The 18,643-nt window shown below is 40.1% G+C and overlaps 1 protein-coding gene across 2 annotated transcripts; it reads left to right on the top strand.

Moving 5' to 3' along the window:
* The first annotated feature begins 204 nt into the window (after positions 1–204).
* Positions 205–16,889, top strand: CDK1 (cyclin dependent kinase 1). 2 transcript variants are annotated; one of them, XM_062214667.1, is made up of 8 exons: positions 205–320; positions 2,470–2,531; positions 7,675–7,831; positions 9,528–9,651; positions 12,359–12,529; positions 13,859–14,022; positions 14,137–14,278; positions 15,912–16,889. In XM_062214667.1, the coding sequence occupies exons 2-8, from the start codon at positions 2,495–2,497 to the stop codon at positions 16,008–16,010; spliced, it is 894 nt and encodes a 297-aa protein (XP_062070651.1). In that variant the 5' UTR covers positions 205–320; positions 2,470–2,494; the 3' UTR covers positions 16,011–16,889. The 2 variants fall into 2 exon arrangements, with proteins under 2 accessions (XP_062070651.1, XP_062070652.1); XM_062214668.1 differs by having other exon boundaries at positions 222–264.
* Positions 16,890–18,643: the final 1,754 nt, after the last annotated feature.

Genomic DNA, 18,643 nt, shown 5'->3' on the forward strand with positions numbered 1-18,643 from the left:
AGAAACAGGAGGACGACGCCTTCCTGGAATGCAAGAGGGCGCCTGCGTTCTGATTCAGTTGGCGCCCGCCCTCCTGCTTTTTTCCCAGCCGCCGTTTCCTCTTTCTTTCGCGCTCTGGCTACCCGGGAAGCCCCTCCCAAGCCCAGCCGGCCTCTGATTGGTGTCTTTGAAAGTCTACGAGCCATGTGATTGGTGGGTCTGGGTCCCTTTAGCGCGGTGAGTTTGAAACTGCTCGCACTTAGTTTCAAAGCTGGCTCTGGCGAGGTGAGCGGAGAGCTTCGCGGACGTGGTTATCTGGCGCCGCGGAGACAACAAGCCGGGTAGGGTTGCTGCAGGGCGGCGGGGGCGTCCCCTCTCCAGGGGCCGGCCTGGGGTCTCCCTTGGGCGGCGCGTACGGAGCGAGGGCATGCTCTCGGGGAGGCTGGGGATCCGGCAAGGGTGCAGGGCCAGGCCCGGGGCTTGGGTTCCCGAGGGTCCGGTTACCTGCGGAGGGCTGGGGCTGCCCTCGGTCCGCGGGGGTGGCCGACCCCGCTGGAGGCGGCTCCGGGCGGCGATGGGGGCAGAAAGCCAGGCGTTGGGTCGGGCACGCAGAGCGCCCGCCGCCTGGCCGGCGCAGGCGCAGACGAGGCCCCGCGCCCCGCGCGCTCCGCTCCCGGCGGGGGGTGGGGGGGGTGGGGAGCAGCCCGCACCTGCGCCAGGTGCGCGCCACGCGAGTTCACACACGCAGACCCCCGTGAGCGAGGCGACTGCGTGAACCCGGCCCTCTCGGGCTGGGCCCTGCCCGCGACCCTCGCGCACCCAGCGCTTTGGAGAACGCTGAGGCACAAGGCTGAAGTTTTAATTTTTTTTTTTTAAATTGTGGAGCTGGCAAAAAGCGGAAAGCTGAGAAATGCCGAGCAGATTAACACGTTTGCATTTTAAGAAGCTCGAGTCGTTTCTTAAAATCCAGTGCCAGTTGGCGCCGTGCGCTTCTTCTATCCTGAGGCCTGGAGGTCTCTGGGTAGGGAGGTGGAGTGGGGGGGTGACTTGATTTTTTTTTTTTTAACATCTGCAGCTGGTAGTACAGAGCCCCAGGAGACATTCGAAAGGCATTCAGGGCAGCTTCTTTTCTTTATTATAACTGGGTAATGGTGGGAGAGTAATTGAGCCCAACTTTGAGTTGATTTTTAGCTACTTGTTCAAACGAGTTCAGTTGTGTGCTGTGGGTATGTTCAATCTGGTCATTTGAGGACAAAGAGAAGCGTCCACTGCCATTTTGTAAAATTATAAATGGCTGAGAGTGGCACTCATGACCACCGGAGTGCAGCTCTGCTCGTTTAAAATTATTCTTCTCTACCACTTCTTGGGTTGATTTTACTTTGTCAATGAATATGAGCAGTGGAACTTCTTAAGGGATTAGTTGCATAGAGTGAACTTCATGGTGAGTTTATCTTCAGTGTGTTAGAAAATGTAGTTATGCACAGGGCTTCTGAAGTTGGGCACAGCTAGGGAGGACGTCTTGAACAGCTGTTAGCTTTTACGATCATTAGAACTGTGGAATCTCATTTTCTTGTATCAGCGCTATTTCCTACTCCTGCAAATATATATATATATGTATGTATATATATATATATATGCTAACTCAGATGTTTGCTGAAAACAAAGGAGAAAGATTGTTATTTGCAAGTGTAAACAGATTTTTTTTTAAAGCTTTAAACAAAACTTAATGGGTAAATAACCTCACCCCATTTTAGTTCCTTCTTAATGACTTTAAAAAAAAGTTTGTTTTGAAGCATCTTTGTAAAAATACCCAAAAGCTGTACAAATTCAGTCATTTAACATTTGTTGAAATATGTGTGTGTAATCCCATTATACACTGGTATTACTATAAAAAACATTCTGGTTTTTGTTTGAGAAGAATAAATAAGTTGATGTCTGAATTTGTGGATTAATTTGATTGGAAGATTTTAAATAATATCAGCATGGAATATATGCGTTGTTTCTGATGTTTTAGAGCTAAGAAGGATGGGAAAATTTTTTAATTTTTTTTTTATTTACTTGAAAGACAGTTACAGAGAGAGGTAGAGACAGAGAGGTCTTCCATCCGATGGTTCACTCCCCAGATGGCCGCTACAGCTGGAGCTGTGCTGATCTGGAGCAAGGAGCTTCCTCCAGGTCTTCTATGTGGGTGCAGGGGCCCAAGCACTTGAGCCATCCTCCACTACTGCCCTCTCAGGCCATAGCAGAGAGCTGGATCGGAAGAGGAGCAGCTGGCACTAGAATCAGCGCCCATATGGGATGCTTTAACCCGCTGTGCCACAGTGCCGGCCCCAAGATGAGAAAGTCTTATTCCAGGACTCTTTTTCTTTACCTTTGTAAATGTTTTAACATAATAACTAATATTTATAGTACTTAACTATACATTGCAGGAAGCACTATACCTTTGAGTTATTGCCATATAATCAAATCTGTTTTTTCCTCTCATTTTAGGATCTACCATACCTACTGATTAACTATGGAGGATTATACCAAAATCGAGAAAATTGGAGAAGGTGAGTGATTTTAAAAATACAAGTTTTTAAAAATAGAAAAATGATCATCTATAACATGGAGGCATGTAAATATTGAAATAATGTGCAGTGGTATATGTTCTTTACAACACAAAGCTATTAACAGTTCAAGAGAATTGAAATTATACTCTGATGACCTTCCTTTCTGTTCCTCCCATAATCTTACATATTTCTGATACTAAACAAACAGCAGTTAAAATAAGATCTTAAATTTAATGTTACACGCATTTAGTGGAATCACAAGACTCCTGTTCTTTCGGACACTATGATAGGGCTAAGTCCTTGGATCTCAGTTTCCGCCCCTGCAAATGGGGATGGTTGTACTCACAAGATGATTGTACAGAGTATGGAAGGCATCTGTTTGCTTTAATCTCAGAAAACCATCAGGTGTTAACCATTTGTTATTACTCTGATCACCATCTCCCCAACTATCTACAATGGTAACCCCATCAGCCTCATCTAATGACACTCTCATTTGTAATTTGAGGGGGGGGTCCCTCAAATTGGCCCTGCCGTTTGGCCCCCAGACCTTTGGCAGTGACTTTCCTGGGAAGCAGTAACCCTCCACGGGATTCACTTTCCATCTCCTTTTCTAGTCCTTAATATCCTTAATGCTACATTGTAAGCTCCATAAGGGCTAGAATTTTTGTCTTGTTCACATTGTGTGCTCACTGCTTGGGATAGTGTTAATTCCACAGGAGATATTTAGATATTTGATAATAATTATCTATTTTCCTTTTTTTTTTCCCCCAGTCTTTTCTGGTTGGTATAGTTTTGGGTACTCTTGTGCCTAGTTGAATATGGAAATCATTTGAGGCCAAGATGATACCTTCTTTTTTTTTTTTTTTTTGGCCAGGCAAAGTTAGACAGTGAGAGAGAGACAGAGATTTATAGACAGTGAGAGAGAGACAGAGAGAAAGGTCTTCCTTCCGTTGGTTCACCCCTCAAATCGCCGCCACGGCCGGTGCGCTGTGCCGATCCGAAGCCAGGAGCCAGGTGCTTCCTCCTGGTCTCCCATGCGGGTGCAGGGCCCAAGTACTTGGGCCATCCTCCACTGCCCTCCCGGGCCACAGCAGAGAGCTGGACTGGAAGAGGAGCAACCGGGACAGAACCCGGCACCCCAATCGGGAATAGAACCCGGGGTGCCAGCACTGCAGGCAGAGGATTAGCCAAGTGAGCCACGGCGCCAGCCTCCTCCTCAACTTTTATTTTGAGTGTTTCTTTTTTTTAATTTGAAAGGAAAAGTTAGGGAGATAGATCTTCCCATCTGCAGTTTACTTAACAAATGGCAGCCATGGCCAGGGCTAAGCTAGATGGAAGTCAAGATACTGAAACTCCATCTGGATCTCCCGTGTGGGTTCAGGGGCCCAAATACTGGGCCATCTTCTGCTTTCCAGGTGCATTAGCGGGGAGCTGGATCAGACATGGAGCATCCAGGACTGCAACCCACATAGGATGGTGCCCACATAGGATGCCAGCATTATGGGCAGCAGTGTAACCTGCTGTGCCTCAACACAAGCTCCCTATTTTGAACATTTTTTAAAATATTTATTTATTTATTTGAAAGTCAGAGTTACACAGAGAGAAGAGGCAGAGAGAGAGAGAGAGAGAGGTCTTGCATCCGATGATTCACTCCCCAGATGGCCGCAACCGCCTGAGCTGTGCCAATCCAGAGCCAGGAGCTTCCTCCGGGTCTCCCATGTGGGTGCAGCGGCCCAAGGACCCGGACCATCTTCTGCTTTTCTGGGCCACAGCAGAGAGCTGGACAGGAAGCGAGCAGCCGGGTCTCAAACCACACCCATATGGGATCTGGTGCTTCAGGCCAGAGCATTAACCCACTGTGCCACAGCGCCGGCCCCAAACATTTTTTTTTTTTTTAAGATTTATTTATTTGTTTATTTGAAAGTCAAAGTCACACAGAAAGAGGAGGAGAGGCATAGAGAGGTCTTCCATCCGCTGGGTCACTTCCCAATTGGCCACAATGGCCAGAGCTGCTCTGCTCAGGAACTAGGAGCTTCTGGGTCTTCCACGTGGTGCAGACGCCCAGGGACTTGGGCCATCTTCTTTCCCAGGCCATAGCAGAGTGGATTGGAAGTAGAGCAGCTGGGACTCAAACTGGCACCCATGTGGGATGTTGGCAATGTTAGAAGGTGGCTTTACCTGCTATGCCACAACTCCGGCCACTTAAACATTTCTAAAGCTACAGTTAAGGTGAAAGATTTATATGGTGAAACTGTAGTACCTTTACCAGGATGTTAATGTTTTGTCAACTTTTATTATTTCTATGTGTGTTAGCTGTTGATTTTCTTTTTGATCCATTTGAAATAAGTTAGAGATAAACTTTCCCCTAAGTCCTTCATGTGTTTTACAAAGATCCACCTAAGGTAATCCATTTCATTTGGCATTTAGTACCTCTAGCACAACCCATCTGCCTTTCCCCTCTCATGACCTTGACATGTTTGAGAACCTAATTTATTTAATATGTTCATACTCTTCTCATTTCAAATATTGCAAAGTTGTTTTTGTTTTCCGAAGTCTGAGTTTTGTTATACTAATCTTTGAACTCCTGGTCTTAAGAAAAAGTCAGTTTTTAGAGAGTAGCTGTATATATGATGGTAGAACTTTACCTGGCTTAGAAAGGTTTTCTGCTTACCATTCATGGCCTCTATAATCTGACCACATATTTTATTTCCAGGGGTAACTCTTATGTTAATTTGTCTCCTTCCAGGCTTTTCTGTGTTATGGTTACTCTTCTATAATCCTATTAAACTAATATTTCCCCTTTGCTTCCTTATTTAGTAAGCTACTTAAAATATTTCTATATCTAGAGTGTTCATTTTAGAGCATATATGGCATATTTTGTAAATAATTTTTTGATGACAAACCAATAGAATGGTTCTACTTTGTGTAATTCCTATTCTATTAGCTCAGAAAGAAGTGATGGTTCAGAAAAAGAGACCTAAAACATAAATGATCTTTAAAATTTAATTCAATAAATACCGAGTGTTGGTTCCCAGTTAACCAATTATTATGACTTAATTTTGTAAATTGGAACCAGAGGAGATTGTATACATAAGGGAGAGGAAAGAATATTAGAGGAAAATTATTCTGAATTTACCATGAACTACTTATTTGATTATATTATGCAAATGATCTTCTTGACAGCTTTAACAGTATGCCAGAATATGTGTACTGGGTTACCTACCTTTTGTATTTAATGCAAGTATATATCTCTCAAAAACAAATACAAATTTTAAGTGTACAGAAAGTTACCTACTTGTAGGATGACTTTGAGGATTATTAAATTTTCTCAGTTCTTTAATATGCAAATAATTTTTGTGATTCAAAGTCAATCCAAAATTTAGTCAAGTAGCATAATAGGGATTTTTATCTTATGTCTTTAAAATGATTTTGGTATTTAGGAAGACTTATGCAGAATTTTTTTTTGACAGGCAGAGTGGATAGTGAGAGAGAGACAGAGAGAAAGGTCTTCCTTTTTGCCGTTGGTTCACTCTCCAATGGCCGCTGCGGCCAGCGCATTGTGCTGTTCCGAAGCCAGGAGCCAGGTGCTTCTCCTGGTCTCCCATGCGGGTGCAGGGCCCAAGCACCTGGGCCATCCTCCACTGCCTTCCCAGGCCATAGCAGAGAGCTGGCCTGGAAGAGGGGCAACCGGGATAGAATCCGATGCCCCAACCGGGACTAGAACCTGGTGTGCCGGCGCCGCAAGGCGGAGAATCAGCCTGTTAAGCCACGGCGCTGGCTCAGAATTTCTTATTTTTAAAATATTAGAACAAAGATTATGTGACATGGGTTTGCAGCCTAATGGTCTTAACTAAATAGTTGATACTTTGTTAGTGGTTCTTAGTCATTCTTATTGCTACCTTCTGGGAAAACTGACAAAACCTATAGAATAGACCTCCCTAGGGAAATGTAGTCTACTCTCTCCTAAAGTATACTGATGTCATAGAAAGCAAAATCTGTTAAATAAAATTTTTTATGTAATTAAGGATTTCAGGACCTCCTTTAAAAAACTGATACCTCGGCAGGCGCCACGGCTCACTAGGCTAATCCTCCGCCTTGCGGCGCCGGCACACCGGGTTCTAGTCCCGGTCGGGGCACCGATCCTGTCCCGGTTGCCCCTCTTCCAGGCCAGCTCCCTGCTGTGGCCAGGGAGTGCAGTGGAGGACCCTGCACCCCATGGGAGACCAGGAGAAGCACCTGGCTCCTGCCTTCGGAACAGCGCGGTGCGCCGGCCGCAGCGCGCCTACCGCTGCCGCCATTGGAGGGTGAACCAAAGGCAAAAGGAAGACCTTTCTCTCTGTCTCTCTCTCACTGTCCACTCTGCCTGTCAAAAAAAAAAAAAAAAAAAAACACAACTGATACCTCAGTTTAAAAAGCACTTAGCTGGGTTACTAAGTGTAACATATGTGTGAATTTGATTTAATGAACTAGCCAATCTATTTATTGTTTGTTCTTATGTATCCACCTCCCAATATACTCTATTTCTTATATTGACATTATTACATTATCTAAAGCTTATCTATGTTTTATCCACTTCCAAATGGGTGTGAAATTTTCCTACTATGTAGTAGATAATGTGAGCTTTATTGATACATATATAACTGAATGTCTTTTTAAAATCTTCATTGTTTTCTGGATGAGGCTTGTTGATTGTATTTTTGATGCATATAAAATACGATCGAAAGCACAACGCTGTCTATATCAGCTACTCTGAAAATGGCAAGGCGATCTTGTCAGTAGTATTTTCGGAGTCCAAGTCTTTATACTGTGTTTGGGACCTGATTTGTTGTTGGGTATGATGTTTGATGAGATACATTATAATTTATGCAAGTTCTACTTCTAAATGTGCAGGAATATGAAATGCTAGTTTAAATGTGTGGGAAACTTATGACTATATGAATTTTATTCTAAACCATATACATGATATGTTGTGGTTATCCTCAGTTTCTTTTTGGAAGCAATGAGTGAATAGTTGATAATTCCTATCTGTCGACAGCAGACAGACATTTCTATTGTATGACACCTTATGGGATTTAATCATTTAAAGAACCTTTTAGGTTGTGGGGGTGTGTCACATAGTAGAAATTTACTTTGTCTATTTCAGGTACCTATGGAGTTGTATATAAGGGTAGACACAAAACTACAGGCCAAGTGGTAGCTATGAAGAAAATCAGACTAGAAAGTGAAGAGGAAGGGGTTCCTAGTACTGCAATTCGGGAAATTTCTCTATTAAAAGAACTTCGTCATCCAAATATAGTCAGGTATGGTATATCTGAGTTTAAACCATTTTCCTGCACACAATTTTGAATGAATTTCAATATGAGAATTTTTGCATTTGCTTAATTTTTATCTAAAGTAGAAAAGAGACATTATTTTGTTAATTGAGAATGCTGTGCATAGGCAAAATACTATTAAAGCAGCAAAAGAGGGGCTGGCATTATGGGATAGTGGATAAAGCCATTTATGATGCCAGTATCCCATATGGGTGCTGGTTTGAGTTCCAGCTGCTGCACTTCAATCCTGCTCCCTGCTAATTCACTTGGGAAGGTAGCAGAAGATGGTCCAAGCGATTGGACACCTGCCACCCATATGGGAGACCTGGGTGAAGCTCCTGACTTCAGCCCTGCCCAGTACTGGCTGTTGGGGCCATTTGGGAACCAGTAGATGGAAGATTTCTGTCTCTATCTATAACAAAGCCTTTCAAAGAAATAAATCTTAAAAGCAAACAGTACAGTGAAAGAATTATTAGAGAGGCATGGTAATAAGAATTAGTACTAGGTCCTGAAAAGCAAGGTAAAGTAGCAATGGGAGAAAAGAAGCCCTTTTCAGAAAGCTTTAACTCCCAGCCTGGGAGCTCTAGTTTCTGGAGATGCCTTCATCAGCCCTAAGGCAGGCAGCCAAGCTGGATGAAAAGCAGAAAATGCTTTCCTTTAAGTATTTGAATTGGATGCTTTAGGGAAGCTATGTTGCTAGTGATCTAAGTTACAATCTAATTTAATTGCATTTTGCTAAGCTGGAGATAGGGAACAGCCCTTAAGGTCAGATAATACTCTAAAATTCCTCTGTATTACTTCAGTGGCAAGACAACGAGCAACCAACCTAGATATGTTTTTTGAATACAGATTATTTAAGTTAACACCTCCTGTAAAATAAGAAAATTTTAGTTATAATTTTTTAAAAATTATTTTAGGGGCTGGCGTTGTACAGTGTGCTACCGCCTGTAATGCCAGCATCCCATATGATAGCCGGTTCAAGTTCCAGCTGCTCCACTTCCAATCCAGCTCTCTGTTGGTGGCCTGGGAAAGCAGTGGAAGATGGCCCCAAGTCCTTGGGCATCTGCACCCACCTGTGATACCTGGATGAAACTTGTGGCTCTTGCTTTGGCCTGGCCCAGCCCTGGCTGTTGGTGCCATCTGGGAAGTGAACCAGTGAATGGAAGATCTCTGTAACTCTGCCTTTCACATAAATATAAATAAAAAGCATATTTAAAAAAAAAAAAAAACAGAGAAAAAAGGTGGAGAAGTCCCCCATCTGCTGGTAAACTCTACAAATGCCTGCAAGAGCCAAATCAGGAGTTAGGAACACAATTCAGGTCTCCCACATGGGTGGCAGGAAACCAACTACTTGAGCCATCACTACTGGCTCCCTGAGGTTTGCCTTGTAGGAAGCTGGAATAAGAAACTAGAGCAAGGGGTTGAAAGTGGTTATTCTGGTGTGGATCCTAACGTAGTGGTCATTGCTAGGCCAAATGCTTGCCTGAAGGTTTAATTTTAAATTATTGTCCTGAGATTTCCTTCTCAAATTCTATTTTTGTATTAAAGTTTTCTCTACTTGGGAAGCCACCAATCTCTTCCCCCACATTTTGTATGATATTCGCTGAGGTTTGCCGTAGTTTTATTTTGTAAGTGATAAAAATGCTTGCTGGACTTTTGTTCATGTAATTGTTTTCTTCTTCAGTCTTCAAGATGTGCTTATGCAAGATTCCAGGTTATATCTCATCTTTGAATTCCTTTCCATGGATCTCAAGAAATACTTGGATTCAATCCCTCCTGGTCAGTTCATGGATTCTTCGCTTGTTAAGGTACGCGTCTTCCCACAACTTTGAATACTGTGAATGTGGAGAGATGATTCTATAGAGGTCCTTGTGTTTTATGGGAATTTACGTAGAGGAAGTGTTAGTAAGTAGAATAATGAAAAAAAAATTTGTTTTCCTTCCACAGTTTTTATATGAATTAAATTGTTAACAACCACTTTGTTACCAAGTAGTGCCTGAGATAACATAACTGTTAAGTATGTGTTTTTGGAAATTAAGTGTAGTAGTCGGCTTTTGGGTTTTAAAATAATATACCTAGATAAGCTATTTCTAAAGGAAGGAGATTTTATTTGGGACTCATGTTCAGTATACAATTCTGGTGTTCTTGCTGGCAGTTCCAAGGTAGCATAGGGCATCACATAGAAAGAGGGGAGCCCATAAGGCCACCATGATATGACCATGGGGTTTCCAAACTAACAATCCCAATTTTTCCCAAAGGCTCCATCTTCAGCCACCATAATTGGATTAAATGTTTGTCCTTTTAGTGCCATTTACATGAGGCTTTAGGAACAGACATGAGGCTTTAGGGGACAAGTACTGTTCAAACTAATATCAAAAGCATAGCACCATAGTCTATCTGGTATTGATCAAATATGTGTTTAGCAAAGTAACAAGAAGTTCAGGATAGGGTGAAGATGGAAAGCTAATCTATTTTTTTAAAAGATTTATTTGAAAGGCAGAGTTACACAGAAGGAGAGGCAGAGAGAGAAAGAGAGAGGTCTTCATCCGTTGGTTTACTCCCCAACTGGCTGCAGTGGCTGGAGCTGAGCAGATCCAAAATCAGGAGCCAGGAGCTTCTTCCAGATTTCCCACGCAGATGCAGGGGTCCAAGGTCTTGGGCCATCTTCTACTGCTTTCTCAGACCATAGCAGAGAGCTGGATTGGAAGTGGAGCAGCTGGGACTCAAACCGGCGCCCATATGGGATGCCGGCACTGCAGGTGGCAGCTTTATCCACTACACCACAGCACTGTCCCCTCTATTTTATTCTTTGAAAATATTTCAGTTACTTTGTTGTAGACATTTATTATATTCAACTCTGAACCACTCCTTAGAGATAGCTGATGAGTTTTATTCATGATTTTATACTTTTATGTGCACATATGTATAAACATGTATACTTTTCTATGCATGGGATTTTATTTACACAAGGAGTCTTCACAAAATTTTATGGAAAATGATACTATGAAGAAGCTGCCTGGATTTCCTAATTTTTTGCACCAAAAGGATTTATTTGAAAAGCAGAGTGACAGGTCTCAGCCAGACTGAAGCTAGGAACTCCATCCAGGCCTCCCAGACAGGTCGCAGGGGCTCAAGTACTTGAGCCAGCATCTCTGTGTTCCAGGCACATTAATGGAGTGCTGGGTCCGAGCTGAGCAGCTGGAATTCAAACTGGCGCTCCAGCTGGGTGTCCTAAGGAACAGCTTAACCTGTTGTACCAGTGCTGCAACATCTGCCCCTAAACTTATCTTTTAGTGCCATTTTTTTTTATACTTTTTGAAATACCCTTTTATATGTACATAAAGTTTTTTGCTACTATACCTTTTTTGGTATAAAATGTTAACAGATATAGAAATCTCTTGTGCTTATCTTTTTGATATAGTTATTTAGACATTTCCAAATTGATAGACATATAAGTTATTTTAAAGCTTGGTAATTTTTGCTCTTAAGAACAGGGTTGCAGTAAATACCATTGTATGTATATTTCTTGTATGCTACTTTATAGAACTAGAATTGATGGGTTGAAGATGCTTATTTACATTTAAAATCTTGATAAGTATTACTAGTTGACCTCTAAAACACAGGGAGAGAAGGAGAGGCAGAGAGAGAGAGAGAGATTGGTCTTCCATCCGATGGGTCACTCCTGAATTGACTGCAGTGGCTGGAGCTGCGCTGATTCGAAACAGGAGCCAGGAGCTTCCTCCAGGTCTCCCATGCAGGTGCAGATGCCCAAGGACTTGGGCCAACTTTTACTGCTTTCTCAGGCCACAGCAGAGAGCTGGATTGGAAGTGGAGCAGCCTGGTCTTGAACCGGTGCCCATATGGGATGCCAGTGCTTCAGGCCAGGGCGTTAACCTGCTAGCCACAGCGCCAGCCCTGAGATTTATTTATTTCGAAGGCAGAGAGACAGCTCTTCCATCTGCTAGTTTGCCCACAACAGCTGGGGCTGGGCCAGGCCAAAGCCAGGAGGTGGAAATTCCATGTTTCTCCTACATTGGTGGCAGAAACCCAAGCACTTGGGCCATCATCTGCTGTAGTAAGAAGCTGGATCAGAGTTGGAGTCAGAACTTGGTCCCGGGCACTCAGGTATGCAGCTGTCCTAAGTGGCAACTTAACCTGTGGCTCATAACTCTTGCCCCAAAAAATTTCCATTTAGAAATGTGTCTTAAGACTTAGGATCAGATCATTGTGTGAAGGTACTTCAAAACATTTGTTTGAATATGGAATTGTAAGTTTAATTTGCAAAAAAAAAAAAAAACCCTCGAAATTCATGCTTTGTTTCTTTATATATACATTTTCCATGAAGACCTCTTGCATACATGAATGTCCCACCCCCCAAATGTTTATCAGTCTAGAATGACCTGAAAGCTCTTTTGGTAGTTAAATTATTTTTCTGCATTGTCTTTGAAACAAACCAATGAAAATTATTTAGAAAATCATGGCATAAATTTTATAATATATAATTTCTTTTTCCAGAGTTATTTATACCAGATCCTACAGGGGATTGTGTTTTGTCACTCTAGAAGAGTTCTTCATAGAGATTTAAAACCTCAAAATCTGTTGATTGATGACAAAGGAACTATTAAGCTGGCTGATTTTGGCCTTGCCAGAGCTTTTGGAATACCTATTAGAGTGTATACACATGAGGTAAGTAGCCTAGTCGGTTTAGGTGCTTTGAATATGTGTGATTGCTGGGTTTTCTATATTTCTTTAAATCAAGTAAAAAAGCTATACAGAAAGACTTCTACTTTGTAACGATATCTCAATTTATTGCCTCTCAGCCCCAAATTCACTAGTCATTGCATGCTATGTGAAGATGGAACTGGAACCTTTAAATATGATTTTTCTTTGCCAGTTGCTGCATTAAGATTTGTCAGTAGAGGACATTAGAAGGAAGTTCTTGCTAGTCTGTATCTTTTACAAATATTTCTTACAAACCAGTCTTACTCTTCATATTAAACTTTTCCCATTTAATAATCGTGTTTCCTCTATACTAATTGGACCTGCCTGATACATCAAAAAACAGATTTTGTTTCTTAAGGGGGGCTGTTTAGAAGCTGTTGAATGTGAGTAGAATAGTGGTTGGGCAGTGTTAACTGGATAACTTGGCATTTATTTCCCATTTCTGGAGGGAAAGGCAACATACTGTCTTGTGAAGCTGTGCATCCTTCACACAGATTGTCTCCAGAGTGAAATTTAACCACATTCCTTTGGTTTGTCTTGACTTATTATTTCCTATGGTTATATAAGTAAGATTATTTGGTTCTCTGTGGCTTAAACAAATGCTACTAATCTTAATAGCTTTTTGAAAGATTTATTTATTTGGAAGGCAGAGTGACAGGTAGATCTTCCATCTGCTGGTTCACTCCCCAGATGTCTGTAACAGTCAGGGCCAGGCCAGGTGGAAGCCAGGCCTAAGTGCTCTGGCCATTATTCTCCTTCCTCCCAGGTATATTAGCAGGAAGCTGAATTGGAATTGCAGAGTGACTGGTACTCTGAACCAAGGTGCTCTGGAGCTGTCTCGAGTGGCAACGTCAGCCTCTGAACTTGTTAGCTTTGTTCTAAGTTAGAAGTGGTATCATTATGATTGAATATACAGAACTGTTTGCTTAATTCTAGATTACTAATAAATTATTATTTGACTAGTTACATGTTAGCAGTAAGCAGTGCAGCAGTTTGTATAGTGTCACTCCTAAATCCACTGTCACTTTTTTAAAATATAAGGTGTTTTGTGCTCTCATTTTAATGATAAGAAAAACAAGAAAGATTTGGTATGCTTTTGTCTGTTTTTTCCCTTGATGTGTAGAAATTAGAAGTGACATTCAATTTAGTGTTCTGTATATAGTTTATTAACTTGGTGGTGTTAGTGATAATTATACAGCTTTCTAAAGAGCCAGCCTAATGAAATATAAGTGTTTAAATGTAGGTAATTTGATGCACCATGTTTATTTTCTGTAAAAATTTGCTTTGTAATAGGTAGTAACACTCTGGTATAGATCTCCAGAAGTATTGCTGGGGTCAGCTCGTTACTCGACTCCAGTTGACATTTGGAGTATAGGCACCATATTTGCAGAATTAGCAACTAAGAAACCACTTTTCCATGGAGATTCAGAAATTGATCAGCTCTTCCGGATTTTCAGGTATTTTTGTTTTATACCAAAATTGCTACCATGTTTGAAGTAATAAAGGCAACATGTATGTAAAAAGATGATATTTATGTTTTAACTGATGTTATATTTTGCAATGGCTTTTAGAGCCTTGGGCACACCCAATAACGAAGTGTGGCCAGAAGTGGAATCCTTACAGGACTATAAGAATACATTTCCTAAGTGGAAACCAGGAAGCTTGGCATCTCATGTCAAAAATTTGGATGAAAATGGCTTGGATTTGCTCTCGGTAAGCAGTGCTGTTTATACTTTAACCTTACTGATGATTCTGCTTGTATTCATTCAGTCCTTAGTTTACCTGGGGAATGTTCTATTGTGTTACTGCCCATTTTGGACATCAAGAAACAGTAGTGGTTTTGAGAGAAGGGTTTGGGTTTTTGTTATGTGAGATGACTATAGGCAGTTTGAATTGCTAAGTTGTGGTGGCTTCCTTCTCAGCTTTTTTTGTCATTTACTATTAATTCCTTTTTAGTTTATCCTAGTCAAGTATTTTCTTACTGCCTGCTGTTTTTAGTTAATAAAGGAGTTTACAACATGAACTCCATATCTCACTTGGGTCTAGTTTCTCCATCAGAAAGGTTAAAATTGCTGTATCTCTTAAAAATCTTTCTCTTTCACATTACTTCTGCCATTTAATAATTTTCTTTACAAATAAGCAAAAAATAGAGTAGAACCTGTTAGGATGGAAAAGGCCTGCTCCAGGAAGCTTACCATCTGTAAATCATACAACCAAATTAAGGTCAGATTTAGATTTCTCTCAGTTGCTTATAGTGACTGCCAGAGTCCTTTATCTGCCATTCAGGTCTTTGGTACAGTATACTAGTATTGTTGATTGACTTAAGGCTCTTCTACAGTTCTGGCCAGGCTGCTCTTCTGACTTCTACAATTCTTTGATTTTATTTCAGTTAAGGAAACAAAAGTCAAATACTGTAAAGTGGGTTTCTCTGTAGCCATAATTGACATCTTGATCCACGTAGAGTTGTCCTGTGCATCACAGCATGTTTAGCAGCATCTATGCCCTCTACCCTCTAGATGTCAGTAGAACACTCTCCCCACTAAGGACAGCCAAAAATGTCTCCTTATGGGCAAAGTCTTCCCCAGCTGAACCATCACTGCACTTCTTAAATTAGACATGATTTCCTATTTGTCATTCCTTAGCTATATGATCTTGGGCAATGAACGCCTTTGAGCCTCAGGGTCCTCATTTGTATAGTGGGACTAATATCTTGTTGTAAGCAATAAGTAGCCAAAGCACTTAATATAGTACTGAACACCTAAGTGTTAGGATGATAATTTGTTAGTAAAAGTATCTATAGTCTGCTTCTTGATTTTTTTTTTTAAGATTAATAGTTTTTTCAGATCAAATTTAAAATCAGTCTTCAACTTTTTAGCTTTTTCTGGTGATGTGTAAATCAACTTTAATAGTAGGTTGTTTGACTGTTATTCAAAAAGTGACTCATTTTTGGCTATGTGGCACTTGTTAGAAGCTACAGCAGAAACCACTGTAGTTAATTGTCACCATTGAAGAACATTATAAATAACTCAGATGGTCATTTAATTCTCAGCATAAATATAATTAACTAGGTATCATTCCTAAATTTATGTGGTGCTTTTAAAGCTATCTTTGAATACTTGGGTCTTAGAATAATTTAATGAAAGTTGTTGTGATATTTATGATTTAGGAGCTACAGGGTGAACTCTGAGGGATGAGACATTTATGTGATAAATTAACGGAGATGTTCTTTTAGTACATTTTCACTGAAATTATTAGGGCTTATTGATAAAAAAGTTAAGGATTAAAGGAGACTTTTAAAAAATGATTCATTTAATAAATAAGTATCTTTCTTCTTTTCCTCCTCCAGAAAATGTTAGTCTATGATCCTGCCAAACGGATTTCTGGCAAAATGGCACTAAATCATCCATATTTTAATGATTTGGACAATCAGATTAAGAAGATATAGCTCTTTGACAAAGTTTCCACATTGCTACACCAAGAATGAATAGTTGTATTTTTACTGTTAACTCTATTTTTGTCTTGTATATTTTTCTTTTCTTTGTTGTAAAACTTAAGCTGTTCTTCTTCTTATTTCAAAACTGTAACTTAAAAATGTAAATATTGTTCTATATGAATTTAAATGTAATTCTGTATATGTGTGTAGATCTTTCTGTAACAACTTTTTGTTACTATAATAAAACAATAAATCTAATATTGATGTCAGGAATTGGAGAAAATTTGAGGTAGCTTAAATCAGTTCAGTCTTTACAGCAGTTGTGTTATATAGTTGGAACTACTAAAACGTAGGGAAGTGTGCTACGTTCCAAGTTTCATAATGCTTTGAAGAATTTTTATGCTCTGTTTTCTTGCCATATGGTAACTATACAACCTGCCTAAAGATGAATATTTTTCTGCTGGTATTTCAGTTTGTGACTTAAATGTTTAAGCATCAGGATGGGAACACTAGACAGATTTGAAAAATGATGCTAAATTTATAGGAGTTTTCAGTAACTTATAAAACTAACATTAGAGCATGCCAAAGTTGGCTAAGTTTTACAGTCAAAGATCAAGGGTTGTCCACAGCAGGGAAGAACAGTTGTGAAAATTTATGAACTATCCTATTTTTAGGAGTGTTACGAAAGCTATTTGTCTAAGTAATTTTTTTTGCCTCGGTCAGAAGTAATAACTGTTTGAAGTAGTTATGTTGGCTTTCAAGTGTGATTTAAAAATTACTTAAAAATTTTGACACAGTGTTTATTAGCAGCCTTCTACAAAGGTTCTGATGTACAATACATGTGTTTGGCTCAGATCAGTAGGTTTAGTAATTAAATTGTCTAATTCGTAATGCTGCTCTTTGTGATTCTTGTATTCTATAAGCAGCCTAATTTAACAATGATTTGTATTAATGTATAACTTTTGATCATTTCACCTCTATTTTTCTTTCTGATTACCTTTGGTTACAATAGATATTCCTGTGTTAATGGTGTTAAAGCCAGTTGGTTGGATATGTAGTGAGTGAATCTAATCGCTATTGCCTTGGAGATTTTGTACCTTGTAGGAGGAAGTGTGGGTTCCCTTCTTTGTCAGGATGTCCTGTAAGATAGTTTTTGTCTTTGTTCTAGGGCCTTTGGTGAAACCGATGTACTATAAGCTTATGGATGGGAGTTATTTGGGGTCATCCTAGAGGGTTAAGATTTCATGGTAGGGATTTGATAAGTGAAAGATCACACAGGAGGTTAGAGGAAAATGCAGTGTGGCGTATCTACAGGCATATGTTTCCTTAACTATGAAGTGAGGCATTGAACCAGATCCTGTATTTCAAGTGGTAGATTGCAACCCTTTAGTTTCTCTGGACCAGTATTAGCCCCCATCCCATTGTGCAATAAAAACTCTTATATATCTTATATAGTTAAGTACAAGGGCGTTGTGTGGAAAATAATGTAATTGAAAGATTATTTTGGTGCAAAACTTTGAAATCATGGTTTTTTTGGTGGTATGCATATTCTGTGAACTTTTTGAAGAATTAAATTTTTTGGTGAATTTTTTTGCATCAGAATAAGATTTTTCTGCAGAATTTTTGTAGTACCATTGTATAGGTGATTCTTGATTACTTAGTTTCAGTGATGTATAGACAGCTGAGTGAAACAAGTGCTTGAGTCTTATAGATACGATGAAAGCAGTGCACAGCCTCACCGCTCTTGCTCCATGGAGTTGAATCCTTAGAGAAGTTAATGTGTCAGTTTGAAACTAACTTGGTAGACCACTGGCCCCGACTGCTAGCATGAGTGACTGACTTTCGTTTCTGCCCAGGATTTTTTGTGTGGTTCTGTATGAAGTATCATTTCAACTTTAGTGAGTAGGTGAAAAGCTACAAGTCAGATCCTCATTTCAATAAGTTGTACTGTGATCCTTTTGACTTATTCTAAAATGGAACTTTTACCCTAGGCTGCTGGTTTTTTAAATCTTTTGTGCCCTAGGTAGGCTTAGGAGCTAACTCAGGCTTTCCTAAACAATTCTGAACTGAATAATAGGGAAATGCATTCCTCAAGCTGATTTCAGGAAAGCCAGTTACCAGTTGTGATGATTGTGACAAAGTTTTGTTTGTTTCAAATCTTCATAGCATCATGAAATATCTCTAATCAATTTCAGTCTGTTCTCTTTAGTGGCAGGAAAGGCTGCATATTTCATACGTAGTGACAAATCACTTCATGTTCTTGAACATAGTATTATAGTTCTGTGATAACTACTTTAAACGAAATTTTTAAAAAATTTTGTTGAAAGATTTTTTATCCACTTTTTTACTCCTTAATATTTTTGTAGTCATGTTTTTAATATATTATAAAAGTTTATCTATTTGTCTCCCATAGTAGTTGTAATTTTTGAAAGGCAACAGTGGTTGAAAAATATAGGTAAAATTTTTCGCACATGGTAATCTATTTTCCCTTTGAACTCTCGTAGCATTTTTTCTCATTACCTTTTAGCACTTTGGTTTTTCAATTGCACATAGACTTATTTTCTCCCATAAGTTGCAAGTCAATTAGGGCAGGAACCGTGTCTTGTTCTTTAATCTTCACTGCCTTGATCTAGTACTGTGAACAT

This window comes from Lepus europaeus, chromosome 17 (assembly GCF_033115175.1).
Source record: "Lepus europaeus isolate LE1 chromosome 17, mLepTim1.pri, whole genome shotgun sequence".
Classification (NCBI taxonomy): Eukaryota; Metazoa; Chordata; class Mammalia; order Lagomorpha; family Leporidae; genus Lepus; species Lepus europaeus.

What these genes read in the sequence shown, in the direction of transcription:
- CDK1 (XM_062214667.1), top strand. Translation starts at nt 2,495, where the DNA reads ATGGAGGATTATACCAAAATCGAGAAAATTGGAGAAG. An exon ending in AATCGAGAAAATTGGAGAAG is followed by an intron (nt 2,532 to 7,674) that starts GTGAGTGATTTT and finishes TGTCTATTTCAG; the next exon opens with GTACCTATGGAGTTGTATAT. An exon ending in TTAGAGTGTATACACATGAG is followed by an intron (nt 12,530 to 13,858) that starts GTAAGTAGCCTA and finishes GCTTTGTAATAG; the next exon opens with GTAGTAACACTCTGGTATAG.